Here is a 20,170-nt window from a genome sequence, read left to right on the forward strand (position 1 = left end):
CAGAAGATAGATTTTCTGGTGGGGTATGGCTGTTTTATGCTGTAATCTGTTCCTAATTTAACTCAGCTGTCTCAAGGAAGAGCATTGTAATTGAAAAGTGATCCTCTGGTAGCAAAGAGCTGGGGAAAAAGAGGTACATTTCTAAACCATGAAGATGATTTGAAGAGTGCCTGAAGACATCATATTAGAGATCCTGGGTAAGTGTATATCCTAGTAAAAATTGACTCTGTATGAATCAAAGAAAAGGAACTAAAAGAAAAAAAAACCTTCACAGTTTAAGAGCACAATAAGGTAAATACACATAAGCTCTCAAAAGAGGAAGTCATGACTAAATAAGGCAAACAAAGTAGAAACACTGGCAAGTTCAATGTAAACCCACAATGAGGCCAAAAGGAGAATCTGAAGAGCAACATGTTAAAGGCATAAAAACTAATAATAAAAGGATCTTTCAAAATACATCAGAAGAAATGATCAAAGCATAAAAGGAGCATCAAGGAAGGTAAACCACAAGAGCAAAATGAACTATTTATATCTCTGTTCACTAGAGAAGCATCAGGCAGATCTTATTATTTGCAGATGAACTGTCTTAAACTGAATCAGCACTAGAACAAGCTGATATATTAAACATTGCCAAATTGCTAAGAGCAAATGATATTTGTCCACTGAGTTCTAAGGGAATGTAATCATGATGTTTCTATATAAATAATGATTGAGCATATTCCACTGCTTAATTCAGCATCCATGCCAGAGGTAGAGAGGGTAAGAAATGCAATCCCCATTTTGGAAACTACAGGACATACAGTAAGTCTGTATTGGGGAAATTGATAGCACCTATAATAAATTACAGAATTAATAGGCATTTAGATAATAGTAATTTGGCTATGAGTTAAGACTTAACTCTTGCAGAGAAGTCAAGCCTCCCGAATTTATTAGAAGTTTCTGAAGGAACTGAAGGAAGAGGGATCAAGTGATACCTCTGCAAAGAAAGTCTTCCAGAAATTTTATCCAAGTGCTTTGAGGAACTTAGGTTATGAGAGATGGTCTTGCCATGGATTAACAATCCATCAAATGTGGGAAATGGATAATAATACTGGTGAATGTTCATCATGGAAGGATATTCCACAGCATCTCAAGAAGACGTGGCAGAGTACCAGTACATTTAGCTGATAACATTTGTTGATGATGCAAAATTACAGATACTAGACAGACCTAAAGCCCATAGCACCATTTCTGAGTGGGAAAGAAGGTAAACAGATACAAAGTAATACACAAAGCAGGGGGGGAGGACAGATTTAATTGTTTATATACTGTGATGGCAATTACTGAGAGCTTGGAGTTAATGAGAGTAGAAAAGAACAACAAACAACAAAAATGCCCACCATTAATCTTCCTTATAAATACATAGTATGCCCAACACCTGGTGCCCTGGATGCAGTCCTTACTCCATCAAAAAATAAAAGTTGAAATAGAAAAGACATAGATAGGGGCAAGAAGAATGATTAGAAGAAATTATTTTCATACCAGAAGGAATAAAATGTCTTGGACGAGAAAGTAAGGAAAAAAAATCTTTGATTTCTCATAACTAGAGAATGTTCAGTGAATTTACCAGTTAATAAGTTTAGAGCAAAGAAAAAGAAGTGCAATGCCTGATGAAGCTGTGGGATTCACTACCTGAACACCAAAACTGCAAGATGGTTGAAAAACACCTTTGAAAAATTTACATCTGGAAGGTATCCTGGAAGCTTTTACACAGGATGGGTCAGATACAGCCATCAAGACCTAGAGACTAAGCAGAGCAAGGCTGTCTCTCAACGTATCTGTTCCCAGTTCTCTTCCTTAGGCACCCTCCACCGGGGGATGAGAGGAAGGTGGGCAAGATAAGGCTGCAGATCCTCTAGCCCCTGAGCCTGGCTGTGATTTCAGATCCTGTGGGGTATGGCCAGGTAGATGTAGGTTCTTCAGCCCAGCTGAAGTGGATACCCAAACAGCAATATGCTAAGCAAAGCTCTGTGAGCTGATGCACAAACACAGAATGTGGCCCTAGGTGGCAGCTAGCTGTACCCCACAATTCAACCATTCTCACTGCTATAAAATATATTGCAGCATGACTCAAAACGCAACTGATAGCTCAGTAACACTGAGAGAAATATCTAAAAATGACACTGTTTTCATTTCTATTTGAGTAAAACCTATGCTTGGCTGAATGAGGGCCATAAAGTCAAATCCTGATAAATGTCATTCTCAAGATTTACTGTTTGCTGTAAAAGTAGTAAGTGCCAGAGATCTCCCTCCACACCCTTTTATTTTTCCATTTTAAGAAGAAATGTACAGAAGCTCCAGTGTATCATGGACAGCATTGTATTGAATATTTTCATAGCAAGATTTCTAAAACAGATGTCTGGCCAAAGCAAAATTCTAATCAGTTAAATCTGTATCTCACTTAGGGAATAAGCAGTTATCAACACACAAAAGTTATGGTAGTTAGAAATGCTTTCTAGGGCATGCTTGTTCCTTTAATTGCATCTGTATTTAAATCTTTGTTAGCATCATGCATGTTTTCTTTCCTATCCACAGAGGCTTTTTTCTATATCTGTTCTCTTCTGAAGTCTGTAATCAAGTTTCAATTTAATCTTAAAATGCAGAGTTGTGCTTTGGTAAAATTAAACACAAAAAGCGTAGCAGCTTTCACGGTTTTCTTCATTTAGCCTGTCAGAGAAAATCAAATAAAAAAAAAATAATCTGCACTGTCACTTGAAGAAAAGAAAGAAAGAGAGACGAAAGAAAGAGAAAAACTTAAGAGGGGCCTTAGCCAGGAGCATTTTATCGTTTATTCATCAGCGGTAAATGAGTCAGATATGACTTGGCCAGGAAAAGAGCTGCTTTACCCAAAATCTGAGTTTAAAATGAGTCATCTCACTTCAAACACCAATATATCCTCCAACATAACTGGCAAGAGTTTCCCACAAAGAGTTTTGCTGCCAGTCTTCATCTGCAGGCCCAACCATCCAAAACTGAAGTCAACAGGATGTCTGTCATCGATTCAATGAAAAAGGACCAGAATTACCAGCCTGGCTAGCCATGGTGGCTATTAAGAGAAAGTTAATTGGCTCCTGGCATAATGAAGGAACCTTTCAGGCTGCCCTGTTAGCCATGGCACTTTCTGCTCTGAACTTGCCCTGCCAGCCACAACTAACTTTTCCCCAAAAACACTCAAGGTGAAGGCTTTCGATAGGTCTTCAGAAGCTGACTGCCACCTACAATAGGGAAGAGGGGTCCACTTAAGAGCTCTGAGGGCTCCTCATGTCCCTGCAGACCTGCCAGTTGTCATAGAAGGAGGCTAGAGAAGGAGCATCATGTACTTGGTCCTTAATTATAACAAATGGAACAAATGTGAAAAAGTAAAGTTGTGACATCACTACGTTACTCCAGCTTGTGTTGGTATGCATCTATGAACTGAACAGTATGCTTTTGTTAAATGAATAAAGTTATTCTGGCATGGAACTGTAGTGTGCAATGTCAAATCAATCCCTGGATTTATAATCCTGTGCTAGAGTTTCATTCATGCTCAAAGTGCAGCCAGGTCCCCTCAGGTCTCCCTGCGGCTCTGTGGCCTGCGCCTTTGAAATCAGACTGTCAGGGTGACCCTTTTTGATCCCATATTCCTCTTTACATTCAGCAGGAAGAAAGCCAAGAGAGTGATATCCTGAAGCCTCACAAAACCTAGGTGTCACTTTTGGCTCAGGGAGATAATGCTTATGTTGTGCTGTTGCTCTCTGGCTTTGGGTGACTTTGGGTAACTTAAGAGTTACAAATGTGGAAACAGAATCAGGGATACATGCATGTAAAGATTTATTTGTGCTGCTGAAAAACTTCTGCAGCACCAAAGACATTTCAAACGAAGCCATTTTTTCCACAGAACAATTCATCACGATGGGCTTCACCCCCATAAGAGCCCAGGACTGATGAAGTGTAATGAATCTGGCAGCCACATGAATTCCACTTGTGTACATTTCAGCACATCCGTTTTTTTTCCATTCCTCTCAGCTCTGCTCTGAAATGCTGTTTTCAGAGTGGGTGGAAACTGTCACAGGTTATCAGTGGGTAGGTAATAAATACAATAATTAAGTACAGCATTAGTCAAAGGGTTATTTTGTTCAAGTCATGTAAGATCAGTGGTTGCTCTTGATGGCTGTAGTTTTAAGTGACTAGAGGCTCATAACAAATACAGTTCTTGGTTATTGGCTCTTGGTTATTATATCTTGGCAATATAAAAATATACAAAATTAACCAGACCCTTTTTCACACAATTTAAAACTTTGTTTGACTGTTTTTGTTCCAACACTTTAATTAAAATTCCATGTCTTTCAGAGCTGTGCATACATACATGAATAGGATCCCCAGCTTTCTGTCCCTGGCTAACAGAAGTGTCTCGTGACTGTCACAAATCTATATGAAAAACTTTGCATTATTCCTTAGCCTAACACTGATTAACACACTCACAGATCTAAAATATGTCTCGCGTTCATCACTGGATCCTTCCCTAAGCTTTTATGGATTTGTTTGTAATAATATTAGACCAAAAATAGCCATAGCATACAAAAATGTAATTAAAATCAGAAAGGTAATTATGTAAACACTGCAAACTTTACTAGCTAGCTCTGCCTCATGTGTTCCTTTGAGCCCCACATGCTAACTTACTGACAGATGAATGCTCTCATGGTTGAGAGAGACGTTCACTTCCAAATGCAGCTATAGCTTTTAGCTGTCTCCACACTATCCCCCTGGATGCTTTCAGCTGCCTATCGGGCCAGTTTTGAATAAAAGAGCCCGTGAAGGAGTCAAGAACCAAATCAAACAAGTTGCTGTCACGGCATAGGACCATGGATCCTTTTGGCCCTACTCCCACCACCCTTCTGCCTACCCACAGCTCCCTCCTTTCTCTCCTGCTGTTATGCAGCTCCAATCCACAGCATGAAGGGAGCTGATGAGTCTCCTTATAAGGGTTTTTTCTCCTTTCCTCCTCCCTTTCTTGTTTTCTCGTGATGGAAACTGAACACCTCCCCGCACTTTGGGTCTTCCTCTGTTGGAGAAGGACAGAAAAGTTTGTCCTTCAGATGAGTAAATAGGAAACTTCGAGAACTTCTGCAGTGGCTCTTCTGATTCTTCTGATTCCTGGTGTCACTTTGAACAAGTACTGTTTTGTAGACCACATAGTCTTCAGTGGCCTTTTTTTTTTTCATCTTTATTTGGCAGAAAACCAACAGCAGTTACTGTATCATTTTCTCAGGCTGTGAAAATGAAAGCAATGTTCATTAACCTAAAAAAGCAGCTGACAAGATGGAAAAAACATCATTCTCCTTCTTAGCTGGTACCTTCAGCACAGTAGGCAGAAGATGTTGGCCCTGATCCTGGTCAGGATTGCTTTAAGTTTTATACTGGCCCTGTTCCATCGCTTCCAGGGAAGTAACATTTAATGCCTATCTAATATCATTTAATAATGATTCAAGTCCATCCTTATTAAATTTATCTGACCATGTATTACAGATTCACAGATTCACAGATTTCTCTAGGTTGGAAGAGACCTCAAGATCATCGAGTCCAACCTCCGACCTAACACTAAGTACTCCACTAAAATTAGATGCCTTAGATATTAGATGCCTTCCTAGAAAGTTAAAGCTAAAACAGTTTTGAATTGCTTCCAATAAAAAGAATACAGTTGATTACACTTGAATATGTCTATTATTTTCATACAGGTAATGCCAATTGTGCACTTTTTCTATAGTAGAGAGCTTTAGACACGAGGAGAAAATAAGGTTGTTTTACTACTCATGAACCTTAGTAAAGAATTACACACATCAAAAATATGTTAGCATAGAATACCTCTGTTTCCAGCAGCCAAGTAGGGAGAACTTAAATTCAGGGATGACAAATTCCAGGTAGCTCAATTAGCAGACAATTTTGAAACAAGTCTTAGTCTAGCTGTCTTCTGCATCTCGTGTGACTGGAGAGTAAAAGCCTTGCTCTCTGCAATAACTGCATATGCTTACCTGCTGCCTTCCTGAGGAAAGCACTGTTCAACATCCACTGAAAGGGAGGCCATAGCAGATACTGTTTCTGTCTCCTCCCTCTCTCGTTTCTGAGACTCAGCCAGAGCACAATCCACTGGCACAGAATATGGCTCCACTGACTTCCAGTACTTGCCTAAGGAAAACATAACATCATAATTTATGGGAATTTTAGCTAGCATGGTGGTACAAGCATAGTAATCACTTAGTTCAACACCGGGTGATTATAATTTAAAATCACTGCAGTGTAAGCAGCACAATTGAAATTTCAAACTGCAGCAAAGTATATTTCTGAACCTACAAATGCCAAGTTGGAAAGCTCTTTCATTCCAAGGGCTGTGTCACACCCTTCCCCAGAAGGTAATAAACTGGCGGAGTAACATGCAGCCTAATGAACTCATACTGTCAGACAGGCTATTGGCTTTATCTTCACAAGGTAAAGGGAGTTCAGGGCAGGGTTAATACCTAAAAGCTCTGGTATTGCAAACAGCTGATGCATACACAATAAATAGGACTAGAAAAATGAACATTGTTTTACAACATGCTCACACAGCACTGTCTCAAAACGGAAAAAAGTCAGAAATGCCAGCTTGGACTGAAGGGATGTTGCCAGAACAATCAGGTTTGTTAGTCCTGGATGTTCTTTCTCCTCCAACCTCAGGGCGTATACTAGAACAATAATTTCTTTAAAACTTTCATATATGAACTGGCCGTTGCTGGAAAGCTGACAGGTATCATAAGGAATAGAGCTTTCTAGTTTGCAGTGTAAAAACACACCAGTGGATTTAAAACATGAGCATCCTCATCTTTCAGCCTGCTACAGAAGAGACAGTAAGGAGCTTCTTGAGTCACACCAACAACAGTGGCAGGTGACTTATGGGCAACATAAAAAATGTCCCACTACTGCAGAGCTGTTAAGAAAAGGAGGACAATTAGTGGTGACCCAGAGAAAAGTAAGAATTTACATATGTATTTCTTACAACCCAGTAATCCACCAAGCACTCGCTAATTGCCAGGTGGATGACACCTGGAAATGAGGAGCTTTGGGAAGGCTGGGAGCTCTGGACCAGTGCTTACGCAGTGTTTAGCAAGAGGCTTCCAGCAGCTGCTGCAGAGGTTGGGTCAGGGTACTTATCTGGGAATTAGACAGAGGGTTTCAACAGCTGTGAAAGAGAGGGGATCAAGTAGGGGACTTTTCCAAGGGCTAAAAGGAGAATTTTGGCAGCTGGGCAGCAGGCTGAGGAGAGGTGCTTATCCGGAGGGTAGCTGGAGGCTTTGACAGCTGGGAGGCCAGGCCAGTGGTGGTGCTGTCTGTGCTGCACAAAGGCTGCTGAAAACTCCCTCACTGGTAACATGGCTCTCAGCACTGTTTCAGGCTTTTTCAAAGATGAACTTTTCCCTCCAGTGAGAAAGCAGCTGTCAATAAAGCCTGAAAATGTCTTTATTCAAAAATATCATTGCAAGATGAAAGCCCAAGTCAATCTGCAAGAACAACCAGTGAGCATGGCCAGAGTGTTTCTTTGAACTCTAATAGTGTGCACGTTTGAGTAGTTAGCAGAATCTTTAAATAACAGGGACCTTCTGGGGATAAAATGTAAAGTGTATTAAGTATCCTACAAAGTTGAGATTAAGTGTTAGAAGGTTGGCTTTGCTCCAAAAGCATGAAAGACACAGCTAAAAAGTTATGTACATAGCAGTAGGCTCAGTGATTGGAGCCTGGCAAATTTTATAAAAACAAGACAAAAATATTCTCTATTATTACTGTGCTCAGAGACCATATTCTCTATTCATTAAAAAATACACTAAAAACAAACAAAAATTTATATGGGCATTCCACAGTGTTCTCACAGATCATATGTGCAAAAGTCAGTCTTTGCAATATACACCCAATTCAAACCCTATAATTTATGAGCTAAATGTTCACAGAGTGGGTGGGGTTTTTGTTGCAGAAACAGATGTGCAAGAAAATCAAATCTGTTGGCATGGGAATAATACCCCCTCTTGCCTATAAAAGAAATGAACCCATGTTCACTGCTGGAGTTTTCAAGGGCTCTTATTCATAAAATAAAATATTAGTACCCAGCTACCACTGTGCTGCTCTCCTGCAGCAACAATAAAACAGCATCAGTGAGTATTGCTACATCACATTCGTTCATTCACACACAGGCTCACACACCAGCTGCCCCCTGAATCCGGGCTTTCTTGTAACGCTAAAACTCAGGGCCAATTCAAGCATATTAGCAGGCTCTCTGTGCCCATTTAACTGCCCTTCGCTCCCAAGCGATCAGTGATTTTTCTTGTTTCCCTGCACTATGAATTGTGTTACAGAGGCACTTCAGCAATAGCGAGGGGTAGCAGAGTCTGGCCAGGAAGCAGGTGGCAGCACCTATGCTGCAGTGGAGGATTTTGGAGAAGGGGAGTACATGGCAGGCTGTTTGTGGTTTGTGGGAGGAAATTTTAAAGCAGCTCCAATTAGGAATAGCATCCAGGTAGTAGCAGGTACCTTGTGCAGGGCTTTCTGATGCTGGTGAAAAAGCACCAGTAGATTTTTCTTTAAAATCAGAAAGCTTATGCACACCTGTGGTAAGCAGAACAGCTTTGCAAGTTTTCCTTAACAAAGAACAACAAATATATAGTGTGCATAAAGAACACAGTGCTTGAATATGTTTTCAACTGAAAGATTTGCAGGCAAAGTCTCGTGGAACAGAGAGGCAATCGCAGCTGCAAAGGAGCTTTGTTAGGAACCCTAGGTATGCTGTGGATTGACAATTAGATGAGCTTAAAGGAGACACATCTACCTCAAACTGCTCACACCTTTGAAAATGCTGTTTCCGCTGTGCTATGCTGGGATGTGCATTTCTACCAGTCCTGTTACATTCACTGATAACATTGTGGAGTACAGGGAAAAGAAGGGAGCATGCTGCTGGTTTCATTCATACAAAACTTGAAGAGCAGTCACTGTTTGCAAGAAGTAACAGTCAAACCAAATCAGTCTTCTAGATATGCTTTGGCTTTCAGCATGAATATGTGCTTAAGTCCCCCTCAAAAATTTGTGGGAGCACTGTTTATAACCAGGAAATAATAAAAGTGAATGATCCTGTCCTGGTTACGGGCATTTGTAATTGCCTTTCACCAATAGCTTTGGACATGCTGTACCATGGCTTGCTTGAAAAAAATTGTTTTGGGGGTTGTATTAAAGCTAATGAACAGGATTGTTTAGAAATACCATATTACATGGGTGTGGGAACTACTATTTCCAAATATATTACATTTCCAAAAGAGCTTTAGATCACTGTCACAAACAAAACATTTATACAAATTCCATCCCCCTTACAAAAAAAATTTGTTTCCTCTCATTGTCTAGGTATTGCATCTTCAATATTTTTTTTTGAAACAAACACAAAGGAGGGACTTTTTTTTGGTCTAAAATATTGCTAATATTCATTATCAAAGTTGGATCACAGAAATAGGCCCAAGACACATGCAATCATTTAGAAAAAGCAGGCTTTCTCAACACCTTTGTAGGTGCTCCTCCACCTCCACTACTTTCAGCCTGCATAACTCTGTAACATTCAACATGTACTTGCTTCTCTGAATTCCGTCTAATTATGTGTCCTGCATAAAACCTCCTAAACTTCTTCAGTATTCCTTTCCGTCATCCACACACATTCCTTTTTAATACTTGGCCTCTCTCCAGACAACATGATGCACACATAACTTTTTTAGGTAATAGCTGGGAAACAAACAAACAACAACAAAATGACAAAAAATCAAACAGACAAACAAGCAAACAAAAATATTATGTACAAATAACTCCAAATCCTGAGCAGCCTGGTATAGGTTACAGAAGTTCATTGGACTGCCATGGCTGTACTGGGTCTGCTCAAACAAAAGTTTGCTCTGAACAAGCAAAATTAAGCCACTCTGCAGAGCTCTGGACTGTGTTTTGAGACACACAACATATCCTTGTTCCTAAGTCTCTTCCTTCTCTCTATATGGCCATCATTGATGTGTAAACATTGCTGGTAAAACACTATGCCTTTCTAGATCCAGTATTATTTATTTTTTCATCTCCACTTTTTGTCTATTTCAGATTCATTTTTCATTAAGTACATGTATTACATTTAAACATGTATTGCATTTAATACATACATTAAATTCCAAACAGATTTAGATATTTTTTCCTGCTGTCTTTAAGATCTCTGGTGCCTTGTGTGTAGCTTTCAGTCCTTATTATCATTTGTAAATCAATACTATCTTGACTACTATTATTTAAATTTCCTTACATTGCTGACTCCTACCGGGTAATTAACAGAGAACATACCACTCAGCAAAAATAACGTACTGAAATTTATCATATACAGCTAATTTACTTAGAGCATGTACATATTTGGGTAACTACTGGATATGAAGGATAAATTATACACCTACAATAAATTTTCATCATCTCTTTACTAACGTCAGATTGAAAAGTACTGCATTATCAGTGGATAATGCATGATGGAAAAGCTGCTTTTATTTTATAGAGATGACTCCCAATTATTTGTGATTAACCTAACATAATAAAAACATTTGTTATCCATTTGTTTTTGTTAAGGAGCCAGCAAACAGTAGAAGTCAGGAAGCTCCTGCTGCCTTGGTAAAATGGCACAGAGCAGAAGATAAGAGAAATGAAGGGAGGTCTGCTTAGATGTATTAAGGCAACTGATGGCAAAGTGAAAAATTTTCTGTGAGGGCAGAGCAAAAGCCCCAAAGCATCTGGTTAATAAAGGATTGGAAGCAAGGCGCACAAATGAAGCAAAGTATTGCCTGCACTAGAAATAGGATAAAATCACAACATATTTGTCACCATTGTTCCAGGGATCAGTGCCCAGTTTGAGCGTTTACATTTTATTTCAAATTCTTCTACACCTTAAAGTGAGTATCTTGTAAAGGACTACACAGACTGCAAAAAATATTTTTTAGAGTTCTGATTTACCTGTCTGTTCCTGTCCCTCACTGACAAACACCTATTTCATTTAACTAATCTGGAATGGAGAGATTTGGGAATATTCAAGCATCAGAAAGCTCTAAATAATTAAAGTGGCTTAATTCTTCAGAGATAAATACATAGCACAAACAAAGAGATGGCAAAGAAACAAAAGTGTGTGTATATATATACATATGTATATACACATACTAGACACAGCATGTGGATTTATACACAAAAAGCTTGCCTGCTGTTTTCTGTGAAACGCAGTTTAATTTCTATGACATTAATTAATAATAAACAAATACCCCAAACCCAACAACCCAAACTGAGTAACATACTTTGAATTTCAGTGGTCTTTTTTAAAGAAGCTATTGCATTCTTATTGGGAATTTGGTGCACAATATCTTCCGGGAGAGGCTCCAGCTGCAAGAATAGAATAGAATAATATAAATTTTCAATAAGACACAGGGAAGTAAAACAAACTGAAACAATCTAATCCTCAGGAAAAGCTCGGCCCAGGAACTGCTAACATTTTGCTGGTTAGAGTTCTAAAAGTATAGCCATGATTTTGTTTTCTGTTTTTCAGCCATGTAATTGAATTCCAAGGGGCTTTTCTATTGGCTGCAAGACTAATCTATCGAGTCTCTGAAGCAGGTGCATGTCTGTGTATTATTCATTAAAAAAATGCTAGTTATTTGTGTAATTTTTGTAGGTTCCTCACAAACCAAATTCCACTGTGTCTGTATACGCAGCTGGGTACTCCAAATAAAACCTTACTGAAGCCACACTGGAACTGAAGTGTACACTCTATTATCTTCATTTTTCTAGTGTTACTGCATCTAACCATCTTACGCATTTTAAGATTTATAGAAGAAAACCATAAAACAGCTGTTTTTACTAGCTTTGCATTAATTTCAAATAAAGTAGTATATAAAAATGGTTATGCAGATCAGCAGTAAGAGTTCTCTAAGTAAGTTTTTTTTAGTACCAACTGCATTTTAATTAGCCAGTTTTAATTGTGTATTCTTTGCGTGGGGCTGCATCATAATAAATTAGCAGAAGGACGTGTTGAGATGCTACACATAATTATTTATTCCCTGCAATGAATATGAGCCATCCTTCACCACTTCCCATGGAGGAAAATTAGGTACCTAAATATTTTAAAAAGTGTCCCTGGACACTTTTGTTATATCCACCTTTTTAACACTAATTTTCCGTAACAATTGCCCACTCATTTTAAATCCCCATTTATGATCTGGAGATAACAGTATTTTTCCATTTTACTCTGATACTTCAGTACATGGGGACATACTGTACTTTTCTTCTGTTTATAGGACGTGGATTAGTCCTAATTTGGATTTCAGATTTGCAAAAGATAAACATATGATAGTATTTACTATTATTATCATCAGAAATTACTATTATTATCATCAGAAATTACTATATCCTATCAATTCATGAGGATGACAACCAAGTGAAAAAACAACTGTATTTTGAAATTCATCTACTTGTGTTTTTTGTCCATACATTTTCTCCTAGAAAAAGGGTAAAGCATGGTTTGGGCTAAATGCCCTTTCTTGTACTAAATCTTCAAACAACTAAGTTTTCCTTGAACTGGGCTTAGAGACCAGCCAACTTTACCACTTCCCCACACAGGCTGCTGGTGGTGGAGGTGTGCTTTCTGCAGAGTCAGGAGTGCCAACCATGTCAAGGTGAACAAGAGTAATATCAACATCAGTCTCTCTTCTCAAAAGCTAAGGAAGTTCAACCATCATTGGTAGGAGACATCTGTACTGCAGACAAAACTCCTTTATTAAGCATGCCTGGGCCTACTTTAAACTAGGTCAAGTGAAGCCCACCCAAGCAGCTTCCCCTGTGAAGTAAATACTTCAGTAGCCATCGCAGATTGTCCTCGGGGTTGCTACCACTGCATTGCTACCCACCAACTAGATAAAAACAGCTTTGATCCAAGCACACAAAGTAAGAAGCAACTGCAGTGTAGATATCCCCTTAGTGGTGCTATTTTAAGCAAGCTCAGCTACAAATCCCAGAACTTCTTGGATCCTACCAGTATGATCAGCAGTGAATGCCTGTCAGTGATAAAGACATAGCAAATATTGCCAGACTTTTGGTGTCTCAGTACTAAAATGAATAGGCCTGTTCATGTCATTATTTCCTTAGAATCCCATATGGGATTGCAGCTGGAAGATTTACTTGTGGCTAGAAACAATAGCACTATGTTTTGTTTTCAAATAGCATAAATCACTCCATTCTGCACAGTGAGCAAGTACGCAGAGAAGTGCTGGTAGAACCTGACTTGGTCCCAGCTCTACTCAGTTACTGAGAAGGCCAGACTGCAAAGGAAGATTGTTGCTATCTAATAGGTATCATGGATTAGAACCAAGAGAGCAATTACAATGAAAATCAGATTTACAGAAACATTTACACTTCACGATCTCCATAGATTACTCTATTTGATTACTTGCAGGTTCCTGAGGTAAAACTGTGCATCTATGAAAATGGCCACCAACAGCTCAAGCTTCACAGATCTTAGAATAAAGACTGTTTTCTTAATAATTCATACCTTGAGTTATGTAGGTAAATAGCACTTCCTTTTATCACTTGCTAGCTTCTTTTTAAAGCAATCTATCATTTGGCCCAGAAAAGGAAAAAGTCCTGAAGTTCTGTTTGGTTGTACTGGGTGTAGGAACACAGAAGAGGAATTAAAGAGTAGCTTAAGGTTCTATTTTGACAATTTCCTAATTCCTAAGGTCTTGATGATCAATTCACTCCCTAGAAAGGAAATAATAGTTCCAGGCTGTAAAAGTATAAACAATGCTGGAGTACAAGGTATGAAATGGTCAAAATTAAAGATTTCAAAGCTGTATCTTGCTTTTCTCTTTGAGCACCTTGAGATTCTTTCTGCAGATCTCTTGTACTAAATAGCAAGCTAGGAGCAAACAATGTAGACATAGCTAGAAGATATTTCCTATTAAAAGGAATTTTTTTTGCCTTCTTCTCAGATTCTTTCAGGATCCAAAAAAAATGTCTTGATTTTTCTTAATATATCAATTACACCTCTTTTCATCAGTACAGAAGTAAATTGTTTAACATGTAGAATGCATTTGAATATCTAGACATATCAGACCAATATTCAGAAATGGCAAATCTGTTTTCAGAAATCAGAATACACTGATCAATCACTAAAGAGAAGATGAAAAAGGGTCAAATGTCCAACAATTATTATTCCAATCATTATCCTATCTATTAGCTCTACTAACAGATCTGTAGGTGATGTGAGTATAATAGTTCTGTTTGATCATTTGCTTAACTCCTTTTTCCACAACACTTTCATGTCATATTCAAAACTCAACTTCTGCTCCACAGCTATTCTGCCTCCTAACCTTAAGGATAACCAGACACGACTTGGATCCTCTTCCATATCAGGGAAACATCAGGTTCCAGAAGTAAGTTTATTATATCATATATCCTATTCAGTCCAAAGCAGTACTGTTACAAAAACACTGTAGAAATAAAGCCAGTGGCTTATGGCAGCTATTTCTATACACTTTGAAATGAGACTGTCTGCATTTGAAAGTCCAATTTCTGTTGGCAGCTATTCACTGGTTGGATAGAACTGTACAGACATAGCGGTGACCCTGGAAAATATCAACAGTTAGACCCAACAGTGAACAAAAGCAATTACTCTACACCTGGCATATATGGCACCATTGCCTTCCCTCCTACACTTATTGGCATTCAGATCATGAAGTCTATTAAACCTGGAGGCTAGCAGAATGGAAGCTGAAAAGAGCACTGGAAATACATTGCTAGGAAAGAAATCTTTCAGAGAAGAACAGCTCAAGTCAGTGCAGAAATAACCAAACCACTGGAGAGACAGTTTGGACCAGAAACAAAGAGTCATATTTTCAAAGCTTTTACATGGCTGAATCGGGCTTTTGTGCCCAAAGCAGCAGATGAAAGCAGATGAAAGTAGAAACTGTATTTGCTAATAATTTTCAAAGTAGGAAAAACAATGTAAATAGGCAAAAATCACTTGGGTCATCAAAGTCTGCCAGAGGCATATCAACAGATATCTGAAGATGAAAATAAAGATCGAAATTGCATTCACCCAGGAAGTGATCTGAAATGATCTTTGGGAATGTGGGGAGAATCTGAAACTACAGCAGTCTGTACTGAGCGGGAATATCTAGCTGTATCTGCATAGTCTTAGCCCTGTCATGTTTTAAAGCACCAAGATTAGCTTCAGGGAAGATTGTTGCAGTGTGGTGAGGAGCATGGAGAGTCCTGACAGGCACGGAGGAAGGGGAGAAGGCAGGTGAGATTCACAGGGATGCTTCGGCTGCGGAGGGAAGTGCTACAACCTCCCTTTCCCACGTTTACTGTGTGAGAAGCATACCAGCACAAAGATTGGGCTTTGTTGTTCTGAGTCTTGCCATGATTACAGAGGACTAAGCTCAAAGATCTCACAGGCCCTCTGGTCCTCTATGTTCTTATATTAGTGATCTTCTCAAAGTTTCTGCACTTTCTGATTTTATATATAAACACTTTAGGCAGGTATTTTTGTGATCCACAGTTACAGTGTTGTACATAAATGACAGTTTTCCCTAGGAAATAGGTTCAAAAGCCTGAAAGGTTATTACCAACTACCTGTTCCTGAAAACCAATGCATGCCTTGCCTTGGAAATATGTAAATTTGAACTAGGAATATTTTGCTCCCTCGGCCAAACAGCTTCCTGAGTAGTACTGCTCTTTTTGTGGACTTTGATGCCACCATACTGACCTCTGGCATGTACCTCGCTCCACTTTCCTTTCCCATCTAATTTTCTATTTTTAGGCCAATTTCTGGGCTTCATGCTTATGCAAGCAGCAGTTGACAGGTGGCTTAGACTCAGTGTTAATTATTTTCTAGTATTAGAATCAGATTAAAAACAAGGATGTAAGATTGTGACCAAGTTTACCATGCAATTTTAAACTGATCTCAGGCCATATTCACTTACACGAATATTTCCATTTTGGAGAAAGAAATGCTTACCTGTTCTGGCAAATAACCCCTTTTTAACGCAGTCCAGGCCCTCTTGGCAGAGCTTGTTGCCTAGCTGGCAAGCAGCCCCAGATTCACACTGAATTCCACAAAAGGGAAAATGCCAACTTTTCATCATCAGCGGGAAAGCTGTAGAGTACAAGCTTTCCACTTCAATTACCATCCCCTCCTAAATGCCAGCTCAACAGATTGCAAGAAAGAAGCACATACTTCACACTCTGCAAGAAAATGTCCAGTATAAGATTTTAAGCATGCTTGGGAGCCAACCAATCACAATGTTTTTGTCAATTCTGCTTCAGACTGAAATTCAAGCCAGAAGAATATTTACTAGAAGATGTTAAATTTAGTCACTTAAAAATGTTGTTGCACTTGGGGCCAAATTCAGCCTTGGCCGCCGCAGTCAATGAGAGCAGACATGCATCCCCTGTGTGCCTTTGTTGCAGGGTCCCGCTGGGCAGAGCACACTGTGGACTGCACTTTACCATTTCCTCTGTGTAAAGGAGAACATGACCCCATCTGTGACCAATTATCACTTGTTATAGACAACAGAAAAAACTGCTGTACCCTGTAGAGCTTAAGAGACTCTGACCAAACCTGTAGACAGATCAGAGGGCCCAGGATGTTAGACTGACTTCTGTGTCCCACGGAAATGCCCCGCCTGGCTTCTTGACATGGGATGGGATGAAGGAAGAACTAAATCCTTAGGTTTTGATCTGAAGAGTTTTGTGCTTGGCGGAATCCTTCCTCATTCTCTCTGGCTGCCAAAGAACCCCCAAAATTAATCTAGTTATGTTGGAAATAAGCTGCAGGATTCAGGATACTGAACTCAAGGAGAGCTTATCCCGGAGGGCTTTTCAAATCCCAGTAGTGCCTCTTCAAAAGTAATGTAGAGGAAAGAAAACATAACCTATCTCTGCACGTTTACAGCAGCCTTACCACCTGTCATGAAAAGGGATAGATCTGGGGGAAAATCCAAATACTGAACCCCATTTTCACGCATTTCTTGGAATAAAATACAAATACATTTAATTAATTTCTTACTTGATATGTATATATATATGCTTTAAAGATAAGTACTTGAAATTATATAACCTATCTGTGAAAAACTGCAGAACTTTTTAAAGATTGTCTTAATAAGTGAGAGAACTGAATTTTAAGCACAAGACCATAACTCAGAATAAGCTTAGGCTTAAAAGAAATGTCTCTTTTCTAAATATCTGAATCTAGCATTTCCTTTGTTTTGACAGATGCTCATTTAATGGAGAAGTTTTAAAATCATGTTCAGAAATCTTAGGAACATTTTAAAGCAACTTATGATTACCCTGCCTTTTACCTTCCAGAAGGATTTCCATGTTTTTATTTTGGATTTCAGGGGAATCCAGCTGCTTAATCTCTTCCCACCTCTTGGGAAGATTTCCTTCCAAGAAGATAACCTACAGTGCTCCTAATTAGCTCTGCAAATGGTCAAATAGATTTTTCTCAATGTGACATGGAAATTTTCTGCTTGTACGCAGATATAAGGACAACAAACTTGAGATCTCCAGATCTTTATTTAAAATATATATATATATAAAATTTCTAATTAATAAATTTGTCTTTATAAAATTTATCTTTGCATTTATCTCTATATTTTCTATTTTATTTTTCTCATTATTTAAGGGGGTAATGAGCTGCCCAAACACAACCAAACCAAATGGACCCATTTCAGACATTATGGGGTGTTCTGCCTGATCTCATGTTGCCACACAGAACAAGTGTGGGTCTCCTCTACATTCTATGTTACTTCTACCAGTCCTGTGCAAATGTCCTAGGTACCCCTACAGCATCTAAAAAGGGACTGGGTGCCTATGTTTAGGGAACAGTATTGGGGTTTAGAAATAAACAATTACCAATATAAGTACTTCCAATCAGTAAAAAAGACAATTATAATCCTACATGGCTTTCTGTTCAATTTTGAAATTGCTGTTCAAAAGTACTTCTGCAGAGAAGTTCAGAAGTATTCCCCACACATAGATGGGGCTGATAGCTCATTTAAATTCTGAGCTCTTCCAAGAAAAAGAGACCTTTTAATAGTTTTTTGGTTAGTCTTCAAAATCAACAACTGCATGCAGGAATTTCCTGTGCCATGCTCAAATTATTTAAAGAAGATTAACTTGATAGTGTATTCTTTTCCTAGTGACTCCACTTGCATTTGTTAAGAGATGAGTAAAAAGTTATCTTGCTAAACAGATCTCTGTCCTACAGGCTACATACAACTAAGAGCAAAGTATGCCTATTTTGGGTGTCAAACTGTTTTCCTTCTTAATACAAATTAAGAAAAGAAGGCTTTCCTTTAAGTTTGATGTTACCTCTACATATCAGACTAGCTCTCATGAAAGCTAGAAGTTGCTGCTAGTTTAACAATTCTTTTTTTTTTCCTTTTTGTATGTTATTCTGCTGGTAATAGAACATATGAAGCCATGGATTCTTGTATTGACAAGTCCTGGCCAAAAACAACAAAAGCAAAAAAAAAAAAGTTTTCAAAAACTCTGCAAAATGTTTATGAATTCTAATCCTCAGCACATGAATAAATACATTTGACAAACTGCAGAGTACCTTCCAAAGGCCTTTCCCAACCTTTTTAATTTGAGTTCAATTACATATGTAGTGTTTAAAAACTGAAGTTCATCTTGCCAACATCTTAAAACTAGAATACACCATTATTTGTAAAAGTGAAGGGCAGATAATAAGTTATAATTATCCTATTAATCACCTGTAAAGAATTGCATTCAAGGAAGAATGCATCCTCAAATTACAATAATTGGTTATTAGAAGAAAACCATTTTTTTTTCCTGCCCTCGGCAGGAATACGCTTGCAGTTTGCTGTGCAAGTTCATGAATACTATGCTGAAATCAAGCAGTGTATATGCTATAGGCCATGTGGTGTAGATTGCCATAAATCTATACACGTCAACAGACGTGCTGACTTCTAACTGCTAACTCGGTATCAGACTTCCTCATTAGTGTCTGCTCCTCGGCAACACCTTTACTTATTCTTTTAAGCAAACATCAGTTTCTTATGGTAGTACTGGTAATGACATCGTCTCTGGAGTATTTTTGTCTTCTTAGCAGCCACAGCGTATTTTCTCTTTGAAATTCTGCTGCACCAGACCATTTAATGCATGCCCCTAAGGATACAGCTGTGAGTAAGAGCACATGAGAATAATGCTTATTGCATGAGATGTTTCAAATTATTAATGATCATGTTCTTTTATAAGTGGATTATAAATGGCTGTGTGGTTACGTTTGTCTTCAATCTGTTACATTTTTGTCTCTCTTGAAATTTGCTTTGCTAAATTTTGCAAACAGATAGATTCATAACTTATCTAATTTCCCAGTCCCTGTTTACTCTAAAAGAAAACGGAAGAAAGTTTTTATTCCAATCCACTTATCCCATTCCTTTTTCTCACAGTCAGTATTAGATAATGGCTGGTCAGTAACAGCAGAAATGGTAGTTGGGTGTGATATAGTGTTAAAACAAAACAAGGCATTTTTCATAAATGGGTAGCACCACCAAATGGTCATAACTGGATAGAGGGACCCAGGCATCTACACAGAGGAAGATACATCATATCATCAGCATTGTATTATTAGCATTAGTCCCATAAAGGTGCAAATTTCAGAGAGTGGGATTAGGAGAGCTGTGAAAAGCCACTGACATCATAAGATACTACCACAGGGAAAGTCACGACAGAGAATACGAATGAATGCCCTGGAAGTTACTCATTGGGAAGGCAACACTGCATTCACTAAGACTGCCAAATGCTTCAAGCTAGGTTTTCAGATTTCAGCACCTAACTAAAAGGATTAGCACTGAGCTGAGCATCCGTTTCAATAGTACATGTCACAAGACTGGAAAATGCTTCTTATGGGTCTTGTCAAGGGTAACGGTAGATAAAGCCCAGATGAAAGATTATTTTTTTGTGTGTGGACATGTCTACTTCTGTATATTTCTGAGAATACTGTTGAGAAAGCTATCACTAGATACATTCTATGTATAATGTAAAAAACAATAAGCATTTTTTTTTT

At 38.5% G+C, this 20,170-nt stretch overlaps 1 protein-coding gene across 2 annotated transcripts in view; it reads right to left on the minus strand.

Annotated features, from left to right (window-relative positions):
* HDAC9 (histone deacetylase 9) overlaps positions 1-20,170 on the minus strand; it is a 479,837-nt gene that overhangs the window by 10,219 nt on the left and 449,448 nt on the right. For both annotated transcript variants that reach the window (XM_083825978.1, XM_083825977.1), the window contains 2 exons: positions 11,376-11,460; positions 6,048-6,201 (listed from right to left, as the gene is read on the minus strand). In XM_083825978.1, the coding sequence (XP_083682104.1) occupies positions 6,048-6,201; positions 11,376-11,460 (239 nt within the window). The remainder of the gene's footprint in view (positions 1-6,047; positions 6,202-11,375; positions 11,461-20,170) is intronic.

Source organism: Anser anser, assembly GCF_964211835.1.
Source record: "Anser anser genome assembly, chromosome: 2".
Lineage (NCBI taxonomy): Eukaryota > Metazoa > Chordata > Aves > Anseriformes > Anatidae > Anser > Anser anser.